This window comes from Filicampus tigris, chromosome 3 (genome assembly GCF_054856515.1).
Source record: "Filicampus tigris isolate MCC_2025a chromosome 3, RoL_Ftig_1.0, whole genome shotgun sequence".
Lineage (NCBI taxonomy): Eukaryota > Metazoa > Chordata > Actinopteri > Syngnathiformes > Syngnathidae > Filicampus > Filicampus tigris.
In genome coordinates, this window is record NC_141219.1 from 4,150,803 (window position 1) to 4,167,805 (window position 17,003).

The following is a 17,003-nucleotide window of genomic DNA, read 5'->3' on the forward strand; positions in this document are numbered from 1 at the left end:
ATGGCCGCCCCCGGAGACGGCTAAAAACGGGTGGATTAACTCTTATTCCGTGTTAGTACTTGTATTAATTCTTCATCTTTGACAAGAATAGTATATATTTAAAGAGGTCCCTTGCAGATACCAAACCTTAATAATATTTTAAAGTAATCACAGGAAACAAACAATCAATCAATTTTATTCAAAAATATATTTTCCAATCAAAAATATGCAATTCCACATCCGTGTTGTTCATAGTACCCTTGGTAAAAATATTGGAATCACCAGTCTTGGAGGATGTTTATTCAATCGTTTAAATTTGTAGGGAAAAAAAAGATCACAGACTGAAGTAATTTCAAATGGCAACTTTCTGCCATTAAAAAGGTTTTGTGTTTTTACTTTTTAGTATTGTGTCATGTCTGTGATCTGGTTTTTTTTTTTTTTTTTTCGACAAATTTAAACAATCAAGACTTAATCCTTCAGGAATGATGCTACATAATGCTAAAATTATTACCGGTAATACACTCACTCACTGCAGATGAAAATCAAGCCAGTTTTGCAAAAGGTTTTCAAGATTAGTTTTAATGAAGTACGTATTTCCTCTTTGACTGGTTTGCTAAATTTGCTTGATGATAGTTCAAAAACCACATCTAAAACCAAACCAACCAATATGAATATATATTTAAGATAAAAACGAATCAAACAATTCTATTATGTGTTGCTTGTATCAGTTTGAGAACCCCTGCTTTAGAGTGAATACTTATATTGGTTGTTCACAGGCTGCAGTTTGTTTGGCAAACGGATGTTGAACTTCTCTCTAAGAAGGCTCTCCATCTCCTCACCGGGCACATCCCTCATATCATAGATGTCTACGCCCCGTTCGACCTGGAAGGTGACTTCGCTGTAGGTCCACCCAATCAGGGCCCTGAAGCCTGTTGGCGTTTGCAGGGAGCAGATGGACTTGTTGACGAACAGCGAGGCAGAATCTGTCTGGAGGATGTTAGTAGCGTCTATGAAAGATGCGGCGTCGCGGGGCGTCAGGGTGAAGCAGTACAAGCTCCTGATCAACTGCCTGTTCACCAGATTGGAATCGGCAAACTCCGGATTGACAATCTCCGGTTTCCTGTCCGTCTTCTCCAGAATCCAGAAGTCTCCGTTATCAATCAGACGGAACTTGCCGGGCTCCTGGACTTGCTCCTTCCCGGAGACGAGCTCCAGCGGCTCCCACATTTGCGACGACACCCCGAAGCTGACGTCTTCGATGTAGGGCTTCCCGTCAATCACCACCCTGTTAATGAGGTGACCTTCTAAGGGGGAAAAGTCACCGATGGTGCGGTTGAACACCCTAGCGGCCAACACGGTGACGTCGTAGCCCATTTCCCTCAGCACCCATGACAGCAGGAAGTTGTTCTCCATGCACCAGCCGCCACGGCCCTGACGAACTATCTTGTCGAAGATGATTTGCAAGTCCATGGAAATCCTCCCGCCGCAGTGCATATCGAGGTCTTCGAAGGGGACGGACATGATGTGCCGCTTGTGGATCAACTTCAGCGTGGCGAGGTCCGCTTTGTCATGCGGGCCCTGGAACCCGATTCTTTGGAAGTATTCCTCAAGGTTCATCTTGCCTGCAAAAGAAAGAACTTGCTTTTTTTATTTGTATTTGCTGCCACAATTCATGTATGAAAACTGAACAGGAACATGAAAAGAAAGAAATGTACAAGTGATTTCCACGCAAACTCTAAAAGGGTCCGTCTTTAGGACAGAATATTTGTTTCTCACAATCACTCTCAATGAAAACCAGCTTCCACACCAGAGCAAGCAAATAACTTGGCCGAGAAGTCATTGCAGTGTGAAGCGCTTTGAGTACCGAAGGTAGAAAAGAGCTACGCAAGTGACAGCCCGTTTACCACCCACAGTCATGGTTTCTGAAATAAAATGAACACACAAACCAATCTTGTCCAAAACACTCAGGAACAAACCTGAGTAAAAAGCAACATTCATATTTCTGAAGAATTAATATATTTTTTGTGTCATTGTGTTTTTTAGATATGATTTCAATGAATGAGCTAACGATCGCAGTAAGCAAAATGTTGATGGCCGTCAGTGACAATTGAGCACTCTGATTTGCTGTTTGCCATGTCAGCATTTTCGTTAAATTGACTTTCTAAACGTTGTTACTACGCAGGAACAATATGTATTTGTTTATTTTGAAAAAGGGCGTATTACCGATGTCGACTTTGCACTTTAAAGTTTGTGCCACTGTACGTGCGTGGGATTCTTTTACACAAATTAAAAATAACATTTTGGTTTGTAGTGGGCGCGGTCACACTGGAAATTTACACAACAAAGGCGTTATGTGTATTTATTTATGTAATGCACACGTCAGCTAAGTAGGTATATTTACGCGTTATAGTTTGAAAAATAATAGGTTCACCCTACCTTTTAGTTGCAAAAGTGATGCGTCCAACCCAAAAAGTTAATACGCTGCTCTATGTACTCACATCCGCTTTGCTTTTCAAAATCTCAATGAATTTGACTTTCTTTCTGTCTATTTTTCAATCTTTGTATTTGTTGGTTGTGTCATTTAAGGGTAGGAATACCGAGATAACTCGTACATTTCACGGAGGAATAAACAACATGTTAACTTTGACCGGAATAACATTATATTTATTTTTCCAGAACACTTCCTGTAGTCTCCTTCAGCGTATAAGCATACACGACACTACCAAAATAAAATAGATAGACCAACAGTACTTTATCGTATTTGTTACAGGTCTTGTGCCATATTATTGTTTGGCAAGATATGTACGTGTGTTGTTTATAAATAAATATAAAGTAAAGCTGGACCGAAGCGGGTTTACGGTATCGTCACTTTTTTTTTCGTAACTTACGTCACAGCGGAAGACGTAACGTAGCCATTGCCTCAAGCGGACCAACCGCAAACTAGTGGTAAGGTTTGCCGTTTACGTTTGACTAAACTGGTGTTTTCCCAACTTAATTTCTAATCGTTTTGATCTATGCTCCCCATATGGTCGGTGCTGATTTAGAGGGAGAATGCGAATTTTATTCGTTTTACAGTGAATGTTACACGGTGTAACTTCGACCACGTTGTTGCTCGCGTGGAGACGTGCCACAGCTATGCTGCTTGCTATGCTCAGTAGCGTCTACGTAAAATTAGCATGACTGTGCTAGCTCGTGCTATTGACTGGTTTACAAATCCAAAAGGCTGCTTAGATCCAACCCCCCCCCCCCTCCGCAATGTGTTTTCAATTTCTTGTTTAATGTTCTCAAAAACAACGTTTCAGACTCTCATGATGGAAATTGCACGCACGGAAACATGCTTGATAACAGGAGGATGTGGATACTTCGGCTATCGGTAAGACGTCGTTTAAACATTTTGTTTTTGCTAATACAGTATAAACAATCAACTGGACAAGATTTTGGGGGGGGGGGGGGGGCAAATTGGGTACCAGTACTCATCACGAGATGGCAGCACCACATCATTTTATAGCTTCAATGAAATCGTTAACTCAAATCAATTCAACGATTTTGCATTATTTACATGTAGAGGTTTAAATTTGATTTGAAATTAAAGTTGTGGAAGCAGTTTCACATTAACATTTCTCCAAATGTATTTTCAAATCAATATTTAATTAACTTTAATTAAGTTGATTATTAATACAAGATAACATTTGAATTATTTGTGTAGTAAAATAAAAATATCTTGCGTACTATTTTGGGGGGGCGGTCGACCTCCGTATATGACAGAATTTTGTTATACTTTATATATATTTTATATAATTTTATACTTAAAATTACTTAATATTTTAAATTTTAAGTTATTTTTTTGTTGAGAAATGAAATGACCTGTATTGCCATCATATCAACATACGAACTTTACGTAAATGAATAGTAATGATGAAAATGTCTTCCTGTACTACAAAAATCAATTTAAAAGCCATGCTTGATCTTCAATACGTTTCTATTTTTTTAAACTCCAATTCAACACAAATAGCATCACATCCCAAAATAAGATGTCTAGATGGTTTAGGCATTTGTCCTAAAACTGGGCAATTACTATGTTACAATTACTTACTATTTTTTATCTTCATTTACCAAATTAATTGGTAAGTCATTCCATTGTAAACAATAACATGTAGGTAACACAAGTAGTTTTACTAGTAGTACTACTTAGTAGTAGTTTTTTACTTGCATTAAAAAAAAAAAGTATTTTATGAATTTGCTATTTATTACGAGTTGTAATAAAATGAATTGCAAATAATACGATTCAAAATGAGAATGAATTATTTTTTCTGTAAACAAAAATTATTTTACACGTTTTACACATTTTACCTTTTTTTTTGGTGGGGTTGAAAAATGACGTTTATTGCCATGACATTGACATATTAAAAAAAAAAAAAAAAAAAAGGTATTTGCCAGGAAATTGCATGCCTTCTTGATGTTCAGCAATTTCATAAAATTTAAGTATGATAGATGTATATGTTTTTCCTATTTTTCAATGCATTGCCCTCCCCACAGCCTGGCAGCCCACCTGCATAAAAATGGAGCCAAAGTCATCCTGTTTGACATCATCCCTCCGAAAGGTGACGTGCTGGAGGGAATTACGTTTGTCCAAGGAGATATCCGCAGCTATGCTCAAGTGGTGAGTGCCGTTTCGGGCGTGGACTGCGTGTTCCACGTGGCGTCCTACGGCATGTCCGGCCGGGAGCAGCTGAAGCGGCTTCGAATCGAGGAGGTGAACGTGGGCGGCACCCGGAACGTCGCGGACGCTTGCATTCAGTGTGGCGTCCCGCGGCTCGTCTACACCAGCACTTTCAACGTGGTCTTCGGAGGTCAGGAGATACGAAACGGAGACGAGAACCTCCCGTACCTGCCGCTCCATCTCCACCCGGACCACTATTCCCGGACCAAGTCCATAGCGGAGATGGCTATCCTCAAAGCTAATGGGACGGCGCTGAAGGGCGCTTCCGGGGTGCTGAGGACGTGCGCCCTGCGCCCGGCCGGAATTTACGGGCCCGGGGAGCAACGGCACCTCCCCAGGGTCGTGGGCTACATCGAGAATGGGATCTTCCGGTTCGTCTATGGGAAAGCAAGCAGTTTGGTGGAATTCGTCCATGTGGACAATCTGGTGTCGGCGCACGTGCTCGCCGCTGCCGCACTGACCGCCCAGAAGCAACACCGCGCCGCCGGCCAGGCCTACTTCATTTCCGACAGCCGCCCCGTCAACAACTTTGAGTTCTTCAGACCCCTGGTGGAAGGTTTGGGGTACCCGTTCCCGACGCTGCGCCTCCCCGTCGCCTTGGTTTACTTCGCCGCCTTCCTCATTGAAAACGTCCACCGCCTGGTGGCACCGCTCTACGATTTCCAGCCACTGCTGACGCGCACCGAGGTCTACAAGACGGGCGTGACGCACTACTTCAGCACGGCCAAGGCCGAGGCACAGCTGGGGTTCCGACCCAAGGAGTATGACCTGGATGAGGTGGTCCGGTGGTTCCGCGGCAGGGGGCACGGGAGGAAACGACAAAGCTCCGGCGCCAGTCGGCTGGTGGTGAACCTTCTGCTTGTTGCTGCTTTTATGGCTGCGTTGCTCTCTTTTCTACCGGTTGTCGGCAGCTGATGCCGTTTAAAGAAGGAAGTCAACCGAAACGTTTTTTTTTTTTTTTTCAAGAATAATGATACATGCAGCCTTGTAGTTGAAACAAAGCGATATGATTAATATGAAATATGATTAAGCAGCAAAATCCACCAGTTTTTAGCCATTTCCGGGGGCGGCCATTTTGTCACTTTTGTCGACTGAAAATGACATCAGAGTTGCTAAGGGCTCCGGTAACGACCAATCGCGGCTGACCTGTTTTCCTGAAGCTTGAGCCGTAATTGGTCGTTACCGGAGCCCTGAGTAGTTGCGCTGCCGTTTTCAGTCGACAAGTGACAAAATGGGCGCCCCCTGAACTAGCTAAAAACGGGTGGATTTTGCTGCTTAACTCTTTAAGTGTATAATCGAACTTTAAAGGACACATATTGTACATTTTTCACGATTTAAAATAGTTGGAAGTTGGCCAGTTCCCTGCGCTTGCATGGCTATTCTACAGGCACACCAGCTTCCTCCCACATTCCAAAAGAACTCATGCCTGTTATGTTAATCGAAGACTGTAAAATGGCTTGTCCTAAATGTGCCAATGAATCTTTTGTTGTTCAAAATATAAACCTTTCAATAAAACTCTCATTCTTACATGCTGATTCTTCATTTAACCCTCCATATTTGTTAGCTATTTACCTGTACTCTTTGTTTCCATTCACACAACACTCCTTCCAGAACAAATAGAGTGAATGGGGCAAATATTCCTCATGAATTGCCCTTTTGTGCTTGCGTAGCCGCCAATTTATTAGGTACTCCATTTTAAAAACTGCGCTACGGTTTGGCAACGCTGAACAGCGGATTACTTTCCAGCATTATTCCTAAACCAACACTAGGTGGCAGTATTGCTCTGTAAACACCGTCCTGACAGTGGTGTGGCGGCTGCCATGTCTGAGTACTATTACTTTCATCTTATCAGTTCAATCATACAGTGTTTAAAACGTGTCTATGTACCACTGTGACTGTTGGGAATATTAGTTCAAAGTTACAGCCAATGAAGGTTTTATAAAAAAAATGACTTTTCATTTAATTTAATCTACAGTGTAGGGCCGAGCTCTGCCACAAATAGAGAAAAGTAATTGATGAGAGATGTGTTAATCAACTCAAAACATAGCACCTTTTATTTGAAGCCACCTACTTACCAAGTGAGCTAAAACATTGGAACAGCCAGTATTCAATTAACTTAAAAGTGAATAAAATTTCATATCTGGTGGCATAGGCGCTGCTCGCAATAACTGCGACCCATTGACTTCACACTGTTGCATTCTTTACTGCAGCCTCTTTCAGTTCTTGTTTCTGTGAGTTTCTCTCTTCAGTCTCCCCTTCAGAAATTCTGAGAATGTAAAATGCATCCTCCATTTGGTTAAGGTCCGGTGATTCACTTGGCCAAGATCTTCCACTCTTTCCCCCTGATGAAGTCCTTTTTTGTTGTGTTGGCACTGTGTTTATTTTTGGCTTGTTGCATGATGAAACTTCTCCCTTTTAGTTTAGATGTATTTCATTGTAAATTGCCAGGCAAAACGGTTATGTTGTTGAGAATTTATTGTGCTGCTACCATCATGAGTTGCGTCATCAATAAAGATTAGTGAGTCCGTTCCAGAAGCAGCCATGCAAGCCATGACATGACCTCCACCATGCTTCACTCTAGTGTTCATCTTGGGCTAGTCAGCCCATAAAACTTTGACATGAGATGAGGCCAAGACCAGTACAGGGCAAAATGGCTGCCCCCTGAGCTAGATTAAAAACATCCGGATTTTTCTGCTTAAATCATCTTCCACAAACGCAATATTAATAAGAATACTGTGATTAGACTAATCGGGTCGTACGCAACATATTGTGGAGGCATTTTTTGACTTGACTTCATCTTTAAAGAGGTGTCTGTGAGTTGGCAGCCTGTTACGATACAGTAGCTACGCTAGCTTTAACCTAATTTGTACTTTTCCATCCTGATTTAAAACAATAATTTAGTGTTCAACTTGCACCGTGTTTAACGTGTAACCCTGTTTGGACTGTTTTAAGCGTTTTTTTTTTTTGCTGGTAGCCTTCTTTGGGGAGAGTAGCTCGTTGTGTGTGCCTTCACATGCAGCCCGTTTACTTCAGCTCTGTACTTTCTCCCTTAAGTTACACTTCATTTTTGGCCATGGTGTTTTATTGAGGGGAGACTATCAGCACAATTGGACTTTAGCCGCTTTCCACTTGGCAAAAAATGTATTCCCGCATGAGCAAGTCCCACTCCTCTCATCTACTAACAGCTTCACACAGCATGAGGACTGTGCAACAAGGTGCAGAATAAAACCCTGTGCATCCTGAAGTGCAATGTAAATATAGATCTTGTAAATTTTAATTACAAAATGTGTAATACTGTAATTGTATTATTTTAATTGTCGTGTTTATCTTTAATGCACAGCGTTGTCACCGCGGTTGTTGTTAATGTGTTCTAAAAATAAAGTTGGCTTGAGCTTTCCTGAGGCACTGTCGGCCGTTTTAAAAGGTCTCTTGGGCCGCATGCTCCCCCCGCTCCTCATGTTGGCTTCGCCCCCCTTGTTGTGTCGGAGGGCCGGCAGCCCCTCGCTGAGTTGGTCGCGATCATTGTTCCTCCGCAGCATTAACCACATTCCACTGGGGCGCAGCGCATCCCGTCTCCATCCCCCGCATTCCTTTGGCGCGAGCGAGTCCCCCCAAGCTCCCTCCTCGGAAAACCTCATTTCGGCTTCCGTTTTCACCCTCACAACTTCTTTGGTGACGTTTTTTTTTCACCCTCCCCACATTTATTCTCGTCGGCTCATCTCTAGTCCCCGCTCACTTTGTTGTCGGCGTAGGGAGAAATGTAAGACGGCCAAACTCCAACAAGCGAGGTGAAATTCCTCCGCGCAGCGCGCCATTGACTGTAAGGACCTTTCAACTTAAAAAAAAAAAAAAAACTCAAGTTGACAAACCGTCGGCGCCGCGGCGCAGTTAAAAGACGTTTTTTTTCTACAGCCGCAGTAGGAGCGGAGAGGACGGATATGTGGCTCACGACGACGGGGAAAGACACCTTAGCGCCGCCGCGTTTGGATTTTTCGCCGTTTTTTGTGCCTCCCGAATGGACCTCCGCTAGTGGTCCGCGCTAACTTGTTTCCGGACTACAAAAACTACAACAACAACAACATGGAGCACTATCAGCACGACGTGGCTCTCCGCGCCGGCCAAATGATGGACGAGCTTTCCTTGTACGACGCTTACCGCCGCCAGGACACCGCGGGAAGGCATTTGGACTCAACGGCGACCGCGCTCCGGCAGCAGCATCACACCGTGGAGAACTTCACGTCGGCGAACAAAGTCTACAACGCGGCTCCTGTGCGTCCGGTCCAATGCGCCCGGACCGTCCCTGTGGATTTCTGCACCCCGCAACGGGAGGCGGGCTACGCCGAGGAGGGCTGCTGCAAGTCCGAGGTGGCGCTGCCCTGCTACACCGGCGCCTCCGAGAGGCAACGGCGCTACTCGCTGGAAGTGCACCGATACAGCACCGGCTCGGCGTTCGACGCCCTCCACAAGCCGTTGCCTCTGTCCGGCAACAGGTGCAACAGCGTGTGCATGGACGGCAGGCACCACAGCCCGCGCTCCAGCCTGGCGTCCTCCTCCGTCTCCTCGCAGGAGCAGAGCAAGCACGCCAGCCCCCGGGCGAGCCTGGTGGTGGCGGTGCCCAGTCTGGTGCACTGCGAGGGTTCCAGCCTCCTGAGCCCGAGGTCCAGCTACGCGAGCACGGCCAGCGACACCAGCAAGCACTCCAGCCCCAGGACCAGCCTGAATAGCTGCGACTGCTGCAGCAAGCCCAGCAGCAACCGCACCAGCGGCATCAGCATGGGCTACGACCAGAGGCACGCCAGCCCCAGGTCCAGCACGGCCAGCCAGTACTCCTTCACCACCAGCCCCAGGTCCAGCTACTCGGACTCGCGCTACGGACCCCACGTCAGGGATGATTTCGAGGGGGCCGCCCCGCTCGTGGCTAGCCCCAGGTCCAGCATCTGCAGCCAGGAAGGGAGCGCCAGAGCTCCGGTCTGCGTGCTCAGTCCCCGCTCGAGCATCTCCAGCCACAGCTCGAGGAGCTCCCGCAGCTCCAGGGGATCCATGAGCACCTACCCGGACCTGCAGCTGCCCTCGCCCAGAGCCTCCATGATGGGGGGACACGACGACTCGCTCCTGGAGGAGCTGGGCGACCCCAACGGGATGCACCCGCGCCTCCACGTCCAGGAACCGCACCCCTCGTCCCAAGATGTGACCTCCAAAACACCCAGCGCGGGACAGAGGTTCAAGCTGCCTTATCAGGTGACCCCAAGCCGGGAGAGCGGGCCCAGTCAGGCAGAGAGGCGGCTGGAGGCGCTCACCTTGGAGCTGGAGAAGGAGTTGGAGATGCACATGAAGAAAGAGTACTTCGGTAGGTGCTCCCTTGTGTGTTGTGCAAGCTTACGTGTTGGGAACTCGACAATGTGCACGTAAGATGTTGGTCTGACCGTGTTGAAGTTTGGGATTCGGCTTCCTTTTGGGTACCGAGAGGGCTTTTCTGTATCCTAAACCTCAAAGTATATGGGGTACCAAGCGCAGCGGTAGGCTACTAAAGGGGTGGCTAGTCACACAGCAGTCTGTTGATTGGTGTTCTTCTTAGAAACATGTGTTTTGCATGTAAGGTCCACTCAAGCCAATGTGTCTTTGATGTGGACAAACGTTGCATCTTGCATCTGATTCATTGAAAGTGAAATCATTTTCAGTATTTATGAAAACATGAATGTTAGGCTCACTAAAGAAGTTTGGTTCTTTGAACCTGTGTAAAAAAATGGTTTAGTTTGGGTCAGTTTAAAAAAAAAACCCCACAAGAGTCAAAAGTGTCTTTGATTACCAAACTATATTGCCTTGATGGAAGATCCTAAGGCCGTCTTTGGTGTTGCCAAAGCATGTATGTTGGGTTCATTGAAGACTGATTTGACACTAAATGGTCTTTGGTGACAAAAAATCAGCATTAATATACAATCTTAATTGTATTAAAAAACATTAACGAGAAAGTCAACCCAAACATTTTTTTTCAAGGATATGTTCTATAAAAGCCCACTAGTTGAAACAAGGCATTCTGATAAAGTGTTTTTGGAATAAGAGTTAATCCACCCGTTTTTAACCATCTCTGGGGGCGGCCATTTTGTGACTTCTGTCGACTGAAAATGACATCACAACTGCTCAGGGCTCAAGGAACGACCAATCACGACTGACATGTTTTCTGAAGCTGAGTAACGATTGGTCGTTACTTGAGCCCTGAGCAGTTTGTGATGTCATTTTCAGTCAACAGAAATGACAAAATGGCCGCCCGCTGAGATGGCTGAAAAACGGTGGATTTTGCTGCTTAACTCATATTCCGCAAACCCAATATTGATCAGAATGCCGTGTTTGAACTAGTGGGCCTGCTGGGAAAATGTTCTTGGAAAAAAATTGTATGTAATGTAAAAAATGTAATTTTTTATGTAAAAAAAAAAAAAGAAAAAAAAGCACGTTAGCGTCAGTGACGTGAAAAAAAAAAAAAGCACGTTAGCGTCAATGAAGACCCTAAATCGTCTTCGGGTGCATTAGATTCTTCACCGAACTAAATTGTCTTCACAGGAAAAGGCAAAGTGAATGTAATGGGAACAAGCCAAATGGAGACAGATCTGTTTGATCGTGACAGGGGAGAAACTGCTGCGCCTTTTTTAAAATGTTCTTTCCAAATGGTCTTTGGTGGAGAAGTGGTGCTCGTAGTAGTCATGTTGTTTGTTGTGGTGCTGAAGGAACTGTAAATCAACAGCTGGCGCAATACAGGCCTGCTATTGAAGCGCCCCCCCCCCACACCCCACCCCCACCTCCCTCCCCCGCAAAGTCCTTCATTATCTCGCCAGTGGGGAGACTGCCACTACCAGAGCCTTGGCACAAGCAGCAGTGGATGGCGCTCCAGACAACAGCATTATTGGGAGTTGCAGAGGTTTAGTCCAGTCTGATCACCTGCCCTCACCAAATACCGTATCAAAGATAACACTGCTCACTTTTGATGAACTTTGTCAGAGAGGTATTCATTGAGCAATGTGTCCATGCAACTTGGAGCTGTTCTGTACTTGAGTGCAAAGGTGCAGGAATGCAGTTTATTTTTAACCCCCGCCTCGAGTTGAATGCTCAACATCCTGTGCTTGCCACACAGCCGGCTTGCGAAATGGGCACACGAGGGATTTGGCATCCTGTTTTTTTTTTTTTTTTTTTTTTGAAACACGCTCGGACATCCTCGCTGTCTTGTTAATCACTAACAGTAACCGACATGTTTGTCCTTGCAACCTGTGGGTATTTTTGCAGTAATTTACATGCAGCGGGACCTGTAAGAAAGAAAAGGAAAGGTCTGTTGCAAAAAAAGTTGAAATAACGTACTCATTTGGAAAGACAGAAAAGATCATTTTTTCATCCCCAGAGCGGGTTTTTAGGTGTTACAGCAGCAATATAGGGTGAAGCAGCTCCCACATAGCGTTATAAAAAATACAAATAAGCAGATGTGGTGACCCTGTCAGAACCTGTACTTATTCATGATATAATTCAATAAGTGTCAATGTTTCAACGATTGATTTTATTTTTAGCGTCTTCAAAATGTGCATTGTACTCTAAAATTGCTTTACTGAGTTGTAATAACTAATTTTATACATTTTGTTTGGTCCAAAAGGAACTTACATAATTATAGTGTTTCAAAGAATTTACATTTTTTATTTTTATTTATTTCTTTTTTACATTTAAACATTTTCTTGTTTTGTACCAAACAAATAAATGATTGTTTGAATAATCATGATTTCAATTATTACCAAAATAAGCGTGATTAATATTTTTTTTCATAATCGGGCAGCCCTATGGACTGAAACGGCTGCGCGCGTGCACTTAAAAGTGTTGAGAAACTCCAATTAAGTTCACGTCTCAAGGTTAGCGTGCATTGAAAGTTCATCTTTAAGTTTCACCGATTAATTGACGCATATTACATACAATCTAGGCTACCGTATGCTGATGGATCATCAAAAGTGGTTTGTCCGTCCACATTATTTTGTTTGGTTAAACTCCAATATAAAAACAGGAAGCAAAACGTAGCAGTGTGAGAAAGTGAGGAAGGTGTACTACAAAGGGAGGAAGTCAATAGCAAAGCAAAATGAGTAGTTACGATGTGAATGGGAATAGCTTTTATGATCTTATGTCAGCAAAAAGTCGCTCTGATAAGAATGTGTATTTATTTATTTTTTTTAAATATACACAGAGTGGCCTTGTGTTTCCTCAGATTCAGTGATGAAGATTTCAATTAATTGCCGGTCGACTGGCTCATTGCAATAGCTTGACACTCTCGTCGCTTTTTCAGCTTGTTAACGGCTCGATTTTCACGCTGTCGGGGTTACAGCGCTAGCCCTGTAATACGATTTTCACATTTACGAGGTTTCAATGATTATATTTATATTTAGTTCCAGTGTCTTAGTCCTGTATTCGGTCCGGCCGATAATCCGTCCATCCCTTATGGAAAGGCACGGGAATGAATCAACACTTACAAGGTATATTATTTAACAGAATAAATAGTTATCATATCAGCTTTGTGTTTGCTCTCTTTTCAACTCTGGAGTGCTGAGTTATGAGATCTACACCATAACATGTCTGAAAAGAATATTAGCTTTGTTTTTTAAAAACAATTTAGCTTTGGTTAAGGGACCGTATTTATGTTGTACAATTTATGTCATATGTTTTGTGTATTATGTTCCATACGTAGCGGACATATGTTTACATTGCGTCTAACGCGCAGTGCTGAGGTCGTGGGTCGGAACCAGCGTTCCCGTGTGACGTTTTCCTCCCACATTTACAAAACATGCATGCTCGGTTAATTGAAGACTCTACTATGCTTACAAAAATCTGCCGGTGTGAATGTTTGTTTGTCAATTTGTGCCCCGCAAGTGGCCGGTGACCAGTTCAGGGTGTACCCCGCACCTCGCCCAAACACAGCTGGGATAGACTCCAGCACACCTGCGGCCCAAGTGAGGATAAGCGGTTCAGAGAATGAATGAATGAGTGTTTATATGAACATTTGAATGAAAAGAAGCAGAGAGAAGACGACGTGTGATTCTTGCTGACTCTTTTAACAGTACAGGCCTGCAGTAGTTTTTGGAAATAATTTGGTTATTGTCTTATTTTGGACTGTGTGTGTGGGGGGGGGTGGGGCGGGGGGGGGGGGGGGGTGAGCTCACGTCCTGTCGACTCCGTGACCCCGGACTGACCTCAACCAAGCTTTGACCCCGCACTCCCTGAGGAATGTGACCTCAGGCGAGGTTGTCTTGTGGGGCTACTACTGCCTCCAAATAATTTTTATTTATTTATTTTTTTTTAATTATTAAAATTTCAGTGTGCTCTGTTCTTATTGTTGGTCCTCACCTGTACTGACCTGTCTGTATCAAATACACCAAGGTAGGGCTTTGCAATTAATCAAAATTACATGACAATCACGATGATGACGCGCCACGATTACAAAATTGCCATAATCGTTTACACAAAGAAATCCGACTTGAATTTGTGCATTTGCACTTTTTAAAAATGTTCTAACAAATTTGATACATTTTGTTAGCTTACTCACATGTATTTGTCTTATATTTTTTTTGGACCTTTAAACATTGTCTTGTTTTGTACCAAAAAGAAATGATCGTTTGAATAATCGTGATTTCAATTATTACTAAAACAATCATGATGAATATTTTTTTTTTTTTTTTTTCGTTTTCCACAGGGATCTGCATTAAATGTGGCAAAGGCGTGTACGGAGCCAGCCAAGCTTGCCAGGCCATGGGGAATCTTTATCACACCAACTGCTTCACCTGCTGCTCGTGTGGTGAGTGGGAGAAAATATAAGTCACAATACTGCGGAAAAAGTGCGATCACAAAGTGCAAAATTGACCTGCGACGACTGCGAGCGCGTGGACCAAACACATTCACATCTGCGGTTGCCATAGTGACCGATGGATCATGCGTCAATGCACTCGTCCTAATGCATATTTCAAATGCCAGTGTGTGTGATAGCTCTTCATGCTCACGCTTACGCGCAGAGAAGAATCGTTGCTTGGGATACATCGCAAGTGTTTATATACGTGTATATAATCTGTTTTTTATTTTTATTTCTTACCAATTTTATTTAATATCTCTGCATTTGCACACACTTTTCTACGCTCTGTGTGCCGGTTGGGAAAACCTTTGAGCTCAGGTGGCACATTTTCTATGATAAAATGGAATTAACCGATTAGTCAATTATAAAAGTGACCACAAAGAAATATAGAAATAAATACCGTATCTCCCGGACTATATGTCGCCCCGGGGTATAAGTTGTAATAACTTAGTATAAGTCTCCAACTGGTTTCTTTTTTAATACATTTTTGTATATTTCTGTTTTTTATCTGTCATGATGAGGTGATGAGTGTACATTCTTGAGAAATAAAATGACCTTTTTTGATTTGGGCTGCAAATGACACAAAGTGAGAATTTCAAGGGGTCTGACTACTTTCCGTACCCACTGTATATACATAGACTGTATATAAGTTGTAACGTTTTTGGAGTTGGTGTCAATCTCTCGGGGATTTTCACTATTCCCGGCAGGGTTTGCTCCCGATCCCCTGCGAGCAGCGAGGGTTCACTGTCTCACAATAAGCAGCCAGGACTCAAGATTTGCTTGTTCAACTTTAGAGACATGATATTATGACTCAGAGAGCCGTAGATCATTAAATCGGAATCGTTAACGTTTGCTAGCAGCTTGTCATTCATTTTCAAGACACCTTGGAAAATGCCACGTCTGCCAACTTTATTCCGCCTCTGAAAATTCCTCATTGGAATTTCCTCCAGTTTCCCGAAATTCGGCGGACATCAGCTCTTTGTCTTTGAGGCTGTCATGAAATTCAGTTCAAATACAGTGTGCGGAGTGTGTGTGTGTGTGTGTGTGTGTGTGGTATCGAGGTTCCCGTCACCCGACTCCAGCGGCCCCCACCCCACCCTTCCCGTTTCCCGGGGAAACGAGGGGAAGATGTCGGGAGAAAGCCTTTTAGCCAGGTTGCTCCCATTCATACGTACGCTCGGCGCGGATACTGATCCGCCTCTGGAAGCGCGGGCCCTCTAAATTTACACGAAACCAAAGCTGCATACTTTCCTGTTTATTGTGTGAGGAACAGTGTCCGGTTGCTGGGACTGTGGGATTTTTTGGGACCGCGCAGCATCCGACGTGAGAATTATGCTCGCATCTATTGGGGGGAAGTCGCGGCTCCCATTAGCCAATGGTGCTTGTTTGAAGCTTGGCAGGGCCCGTCCCCTTCGCCTCCGCAGATGGTTTATGGATCATGTAAACGCTTCTGATGTATCATTTGACCTCAAGTTGAATGGGAATGTTTTCTTTTAAGCAGCAGTCTTGTCATAACACACTTGAGCGATAAATCGGGAGCTGCGTCTATGTGACTGTATTCGTTTTCTTGGCTTTCTTTTTATTTTTGTTGTTGCCCAGACAGCTTGGGCTTTGTTTAACCATGCATAATTGAGCCCTCCTCTTGGCTCGCTCCCATGGTTGCACCCTTTTTTTTTTTTTTTTTTTTTTTTCACGAAATGGCTAAGAATGCAAAAAAAAAAAAAAAAAAAAAAAAAAACTCCCCTCCTCCACTGGAGCCAACCTTTCCCGGAGGACCTCAATCAGACGATCAGGGAGCGTACCAAGCTCTGGCATGTGCACTCACAGGGGAAAAAAAAAAAAGGGTCATAAGCTGAATTGAAAAGCTGTTGTAGGGTTGGGCAAAACACAGGTAGGGTTTAGTTTCGTGTTTTCTTCACATCAGACCACCTCATGCCTATTAGTTTTCTGAGGGTATGTGTAGTATTCTGTATTGCCTGTGAATAGTTTCACTTCGACACAACAGCGTCAGAAAGATCGCTATTCGCAATAATTGACCCCCCCCCCCAAAAAAAATTTGAAATTAGTAGTGATCAGGTGAGTTTACAAAGAGGAGGAGTTCAAGTACAGTCTCTGTAAAATCCATGAAAAACATCACCTTCAAACCAAAATGGCCGACGGTGACCACTTGTGCGTTTCACAGTATCTTCTTGGCTATTTTTTTGTGTCATGATTGAACACGCTGGCCCGAGTGCTGGGGCTGCTCGATTATCAACAAAAAAAACAGAAGACAAAATGGCCACCCCCAGACATGGCTAAAAATGAGTGCATTTTGCTGTTAAATTTATATTCCACAAACGCAAAATTAATTAGAATGCCGTGTTGCAACTTGTGGGCCTGTTGGGAACATATTCTTGACAAAAATATGTTTGGGTTGACGTGCGTTTTAAGAGTTATTTTTTTTAA

General features: G+C 43.8%; 3 protein-coding genes across 10 annotated transcripts in view; 2 read left to right on the forward strand and 1 right to left on the reverse strand.

Moving 5' to 3' along the window:
• Positions 1 to 159: 159 nt before the first annotated feature.
• On the reverse strand, positions 160 to 3,115 carry LOC147149607 (arylamine N-acetyltransferase, pineal gland isozyme NAT-10-like). 2 transcript variants are annotated; one of them, XM_086026111.1, is made up of 2 exons: positions 2,868 to 3,115; positions 160 to 1,601 (listed from the first exon to the last, which is right to left on the reverse strand). In XM_086026111.1, the coding sequence occupies exon 2, from the start codon at positions 1,594 to 1,596 to the stop codon at positions 724 to 726; it is 873 nt and encodes a 290-aa protein (XP_085882237.1). In that variant the 5' UTR covers positions 1,597 to 1,601; positions 2,868 to 3,115; the 3' UTR covers positions 160 to 723. The 2 variants fall into 2 exon arrangements, with proteins under 2 accessions (XP_085882237.1, XP_085882236.1); XM_086026110.1 differs by lacking the exon at positions 2,868 to 3,115 and adding an exon at positions 2,416 to 2,654.
• sdr42e1 (short chain dehydrogenase/reductase family 42E, member 1) lies at positions 2,764 to 5,825 on the forward strand. 2 transcript variants are annotated; one of them, XM_086026107.1, is made up of 3 exons: positions 2,764 to 2,925; positions 3,282 to 3,352; positions 4,516 to 5,824. In XM_086026107.1, the coding sequence occupies exons 2-3, from the start codon at positions 3,288 to 3,290 to the stop codon at positions 5,612 to 5,614; spliced, it is 1,164 nt and encodes a 387-aa protein (XP_085882233.1). In that variant the 5' UTR covers positions 2,764 to 2,925; positions 3,282 to 3,287; the 3' UTR covers positions 5,615 to 5,824. The 2 variants fall into 2 exon arrangements, with proteins under 2 accessions (XP_085882233.1, XP_085882235.1); XM_086026109.1 differs by lacking the exon at positions 2,764 to 2,925 and having other exon boundaries at positions 4,516 to 5,825.
• Positions 5,826 to 8,254: 2,429 nt separating this feature from the next.
• Positions 8,255 to 17,003, forward strand: part of wtip (WT1 interacting protein) — a 34,872-nt gene continuing 26,123 nt past the window's right edge. For 5 of the 6 annotated variants that reach the window (XR_015086032.1, XR_015086033.1, XR_015086035.1 and 2 more), the window contains exons 1-2: positions 8,255 to 10,046; positions 14,406 to 14,507. Coding sequence is in view for 2 of the 6 variants with exons in the window: in XM_086024826.1 (XP_085880952.1) it covers positions 8,780 to 10,046; positions 14,406 to 14,507 (1,369 nt within the window). In the remaining 4 variants the exon portion in view is untranslated. The remainder of the gene's footprint in view (positions 10,047 to 14,405; positions 14,508 to 17,003) is intronic. The other variant, XM_086024827.1, reaches the window with a different exon arrangement.

Coding starts and splice junctions, on each gene's coding strand:
- sdr42e1 (XM_086026107.1), top strand. CDS start 3,288: ATGATGGAAATTGCACGCACGGAAACATGCTTGATAACAGGAGGATGT. Junction 3,353..4,515: donor TGTGGATACTTCGGCTATCG/GTAAGACGTCGT, acceptor CCCTCCCCACAG/CCTGGCAGCCCACCTGCATA.
- LOC147149607 (XM_086026111.1), bottom strand. CDS start 1,596: ATGAACCTTGAGGAATACTTCCAAAGAATCGGGTTCCAGGGCCCGCAT.